Source organism: Pundamilia nyererei, unplaced genomic scaffold (assembly GCF_000239375.1).
Source record: "Pundamilia nyererei isolate P.nyererei 1_Seehausen unplaced genomic scaffold, PunNye1.0 scaffold00172, whole genome shotgun sequence".
NCBI lineage: Eukaryota > Metazoa > Chordata > Actinopteri > Cichliformes > Cichlidae > Pundamilia > Pundamilia nyererei.
The window spans coordinates 452,571-456,796 of NW_005187573.1; the positions used below are offsets into that span (position 1 = coordinate 452,571).

General features: G+C 39.6%; 1 protein-coding gene across 7 annotated transcripts in view; it reads left to right on the top strand.

Annotated features, from left to right (window-relative positions):
• The window catches only part of citb (citron rho-interacting serine/threonine kinase b), a 50,130-nt gene that overhangs the window by 31,414 nt on the left and 14,490 nt on the right, over positions 1–4,226 (top strand). For 4 of the 7 annotated variants that reach the window (XM_005746070.1, XM_005746069.1, XM_005746073.1 and 1 more), the window contains exons 24-25: positions 1,467–1,490; positions 3,657–3,827. In XM_005746070.1, the coding sequence (XP_005746127.1) occupies positions 1,467–1,490; positions 3,657–3,827 (195 nt within the window). The remainder of the gene's footprint in view (positions 1–1,466; positions 1,491–3,656; positions 3,828–4,226) is intronic. The other 3 variants (XM_005746072.1, XM_013914131.1, XM_013914132.1) reach the window with 1 other exon arrangement.

Below are 4,226 nucleotides of genomic sequence, written 5' to 3' on the forward strand. Positions count from 1 at the left end.
TCGAGCTTTCAGAATAATAAATAAACACTTCTGTTTGGAATAAAATAAATACAAATTAGGTTTGAGAATAAAATAAACTTTTAAATTATTGCAGAGTATCCATATTGTAAACAAACAAACAAAATAACGAAAGTATTTGGCATTGACGAATAAACTCCTCATCTGCCCGTGGATCATCAGTCCACTGTGCCTGTTAAACCGAGGACTGACATCGCGCACACACTGATTGTCTTTACCTCTTTACAAAGTTTTGGCACCATTATCTCTCTGATGTATGGGCGGTTGGGAATTTCATATCGCAGCTCGAGTATGCTGAGAAGACGATGCAATCCTATGTTTTCCACGACCGGCATTGGCTGGTCATCCAGAGCGATAAAATGAGTCAGAGCCTCTGTTTTAACTGCCCGTGGATTTTCTCTTGACATTTTTCATCGCTTTTCCAAAACCTGAGTTAAAGTTGGCTGTTCCGGTCCACACTGCTGACATTTTGTTTAGCCTGGCTACAGCAGCCTCCAGTTTCTCTTTTTTATCTGGAGCCGCCAGTCTCACTCGCCTAACCCTGTGCCTGTTTAGCGTGGGATGTCCCCCTAGTGGCCAATCTAAAAAACTACAACAGAAATGACAAGCCACCCTCTGATTAATGAAATAAGTTGGTATCGGTTCATGGTATCGGTTAACTTTTATGAGTACGAGTACACACATATTTTACAGTATCAGCCCCGATACCCGATACCAGTATCGGTATCGGTGCATCCCTACTCTGCATGAAGTATCTGCAGAAGTATACAGTATTGCATGCAGCAAGATTCTGAGCTCCTAGTGCTTGTTCTTGTTTGCTATTTTGAATAATGGTCAGCACAGCAGGTGCAGTGGTTAGCACTGTCGCTTCACAGCAAGAAAGGACTTGATTTGGGCCCCCATGCATGGAGCCCGCATGTTCTCCTTGTGTCTGTGTGGGTTTCCTCTGAGCAATCTGTTGTCCTCCTACAGTCCAAAGACATGCCGTATACTTTAACTGGTAATTTTAATTGGATGTAGAAGTATATAGAATAAAGCATTGTATCAATGTGTCTTGTTGTCACATTGATACAGTTCAGGCAGTTTTCTTCATACCTCAGAACTGTGGACAAGTTGTACTAGTATTTATTTCATTATCACCAATAATATGAGTAGAATTGGGGATTTGATTATTTAATTATTCGTTTTTTGTAACTATATTTTTCAGACAGCTGTTAAATCTTCTTAGAGTCACACTAGATCAATTTTGGGGGTTGACTTGATCCCAAAGACCAATCGTTTTTTGGTTGTCTATTTAAGTGAGGCACAACTGATAGGTATCATATGACTTGAGTGCAAAATGGCTTATCTCTTAGCTGACTCTCCTCTACTGCCTCTGCAGCACACACCTCACATTCAAAGGTTGATTTTTGAAGCTCTTACTGTCTCTTCTTTCACACACCTTTCAGAGGGAAGGAGGGTCACTTTTGAAAGTAAGTCATCCAAATTCATGGTTTCTGCAGCTTGGTCTCTTATCTCTCCTCTACGTTGCTACATCCACATCTTTGACAGGCCAGATTTTAAAAGCTCTGCACTTTTATAGTATAAAATGTCAGATCCAAACAGGTTTGTCAGATGAGGCTGAAGAACCTTCAGTGCAGAGCTTTAGAAATCTGAAGCATTTTATCTTGGTTGCTGAAGCGTGTGATTTGCAGAACCCTTCTACTTTATTTAACTCACTTTATTTCCACCTCAAATTCACATCATATACACAAATGTACCATATTAAAAATTCTGCAATGCAAAAACCGCTGTATGCACTTTAAACCCACACTCTGATCTAAAGGTATTATCTAGCCATTTTGTTAGTCAAGGTTACAACAAGAAAAGAAAAGTCTCATATCTACGTTTTATGTCATAGTGACCTGGTAGTCAAAAACAGAAACAACAGAAGCAAGAAAGGAAAGAAAGAAAAAGATGTACAGCTGTCAGTTACAATAGCAAATCTGATGGACACAAAGAGCTTTGAGGCCTTGGGGAACAGACACAGGATCCCTGAGAGCGTCCTGTGTCAGATCCTTTGGGTTCTCTCTGGGATGCCGGATGAGATAACTGTGAATCTGACTTGTTCAGCACCTTTGGCTCATTGTTGTGTTCCTCAAGCTGTTCCTAAACAACTTTGCAGTCTGGGGGAAGGCCATTGCTGTCAGTGGGTGCCATTGCCAATGGGCAGGTGTATTTAGTTTGTAACAGCGCTTACCTTGGAGGTTTAACATCCGCATGAATGCCAGCTGCACAGCAGTTTGAACACTAATGTATGTGTTTCATGCAAGAGGACTAAAGAAGATGACCAAGTTATTATGATTTATATTAAGTTGCTAGCTCTAATCATAAATAAGTGCAAAATGTACAGATTTTCAAAGTGCTTTTAAGAACTCGTTAATATAGATCAAAATCAAAAAGTGAAGTGATGCAGTTAAAACAAAAAGAACATAAATGCTGAACAGTGTGAACGGCATTACAAGTAAAATAAATAAACACGGAAATAGATAAGTCCATAAAGAAGTGATAAGAAGATAAAACACTTTGGTCAGTTTTCTGTAAATGTACGTTTGTAATGTAATCTAGATGTAAATGAAAGGTGAGTTTGCGAACGTCAGCTCCTTTGTTAGAGAACAGTTAAGGGCTCTGATCAGAGGAACAACCCAGCAGCTCGGTTCCTTGGGTCTGACTGTAAATTTATAACACAGGTAAAAGCGTGGCACAAGTTTAAAATCAGCTGAAACAGCTGGATAAAATAGCTAGTATGCAGTAGCAAAACTGAGAGTGATATAGTGTTGTCTCTTTGGTTTTGTTAAAAGTCTGGCAGCTGAGTTTAGGACAGACTGGAGGCGGGGGGAAAAGACCAAGGCTTTACATTTTAGCTTAAGTCCAATTAGACTGTAATTTGCCTCCATTCCCCTGCTATTACAATAAAGGTCTAAACAACAACAGCACTATGTGATGCTAGGGTTTCGGAGCTTATACGCATCTATTAGTGAGATATGGCTCTATTGATTATTCCATTCTACTATGATTTACTCACTGATTTGGTCTCTTTCATACTTTTCTCATGCAACATCACACTAAGGTAGTTTTGTATGAGAAAAATACAAACGGGGCCATATTCATCAGTAACTTAACAACAATATTCAATAGATACATGAAATAAAGTGCTCGCGTTTTTCTTTCTTTCCATGTTGGTTGTACACACAAGATTTGTAAATTTCATACTGATTGACATTATTATATCAATAAGCGTGATCGTTTTGTTGCCATAATAATGACGTGAAATTTTTCAACCATCTTTAATGCAGAATGCAGTTCGCTGATGCTGACTGGATAATGCCTTTAAAATGCTGCAGTGTGTGGGCACAAGCAGAGGGACTGACAAAATGAAGAATCTGTTTCAAGCATTTCCGTCTTCAGAGTACTTGCATTAATGCATTTTGCCAAACATGTACCACTCCTTTTAGAAAGCTTTTGTTTTTTTTTGTTGAACTGATCTCATAGATGGTATGGCATGATGCACTGAGGTTTTAAAGCGATGGATGTACCTGACAGAGTAAGACATGCTGGCGCTGCCTGCCCTGACTGTGTTCCCTGCTGACTGTATTCAGAGTATAGCCGTCGCTTGAAGGACAGTCAGAGAGACAGAGAGAGGGAGAGAGAGAGGGTGATGCACCACAACACGCCTCACCGCTTCACAGTGGGACTCAACATGAGAGCTGCCAAGTGTACCGTGTGCCTGGATACTGTGCACTTTGGTCGTCAGGCAGCTACCTGTCTTGGTAAGTTACAGTTGTGCTCACAAGGACTATCAACTAGACAGTGATGTATACCTTCACATAAACCATATTTTAGCTTCTTGCTATATTACATTTTTCCACACATTTTCTGAAAGCAAGCCTCATACTGTCAGAACTCTACACACAAATCAAAAAACACACACACAATGTGCAGAACTCTTCAATTCTCCTGCAAAATGAAACTTTACATTCAAAACAATGTAAATGGCGTTTTGTTTTCAAATGACACACAAACCATCACATGAATAGACATTTATAAGAACCAGTTAAACACTGATGTGCTTACAGTTTTTTCTGAATGCTTAAACCCTAACTGTGATTCCTGTAGCACAATCTCTAAAACTATTCAGACTTATAGCAAAACCACTCACTGAGTTTGCA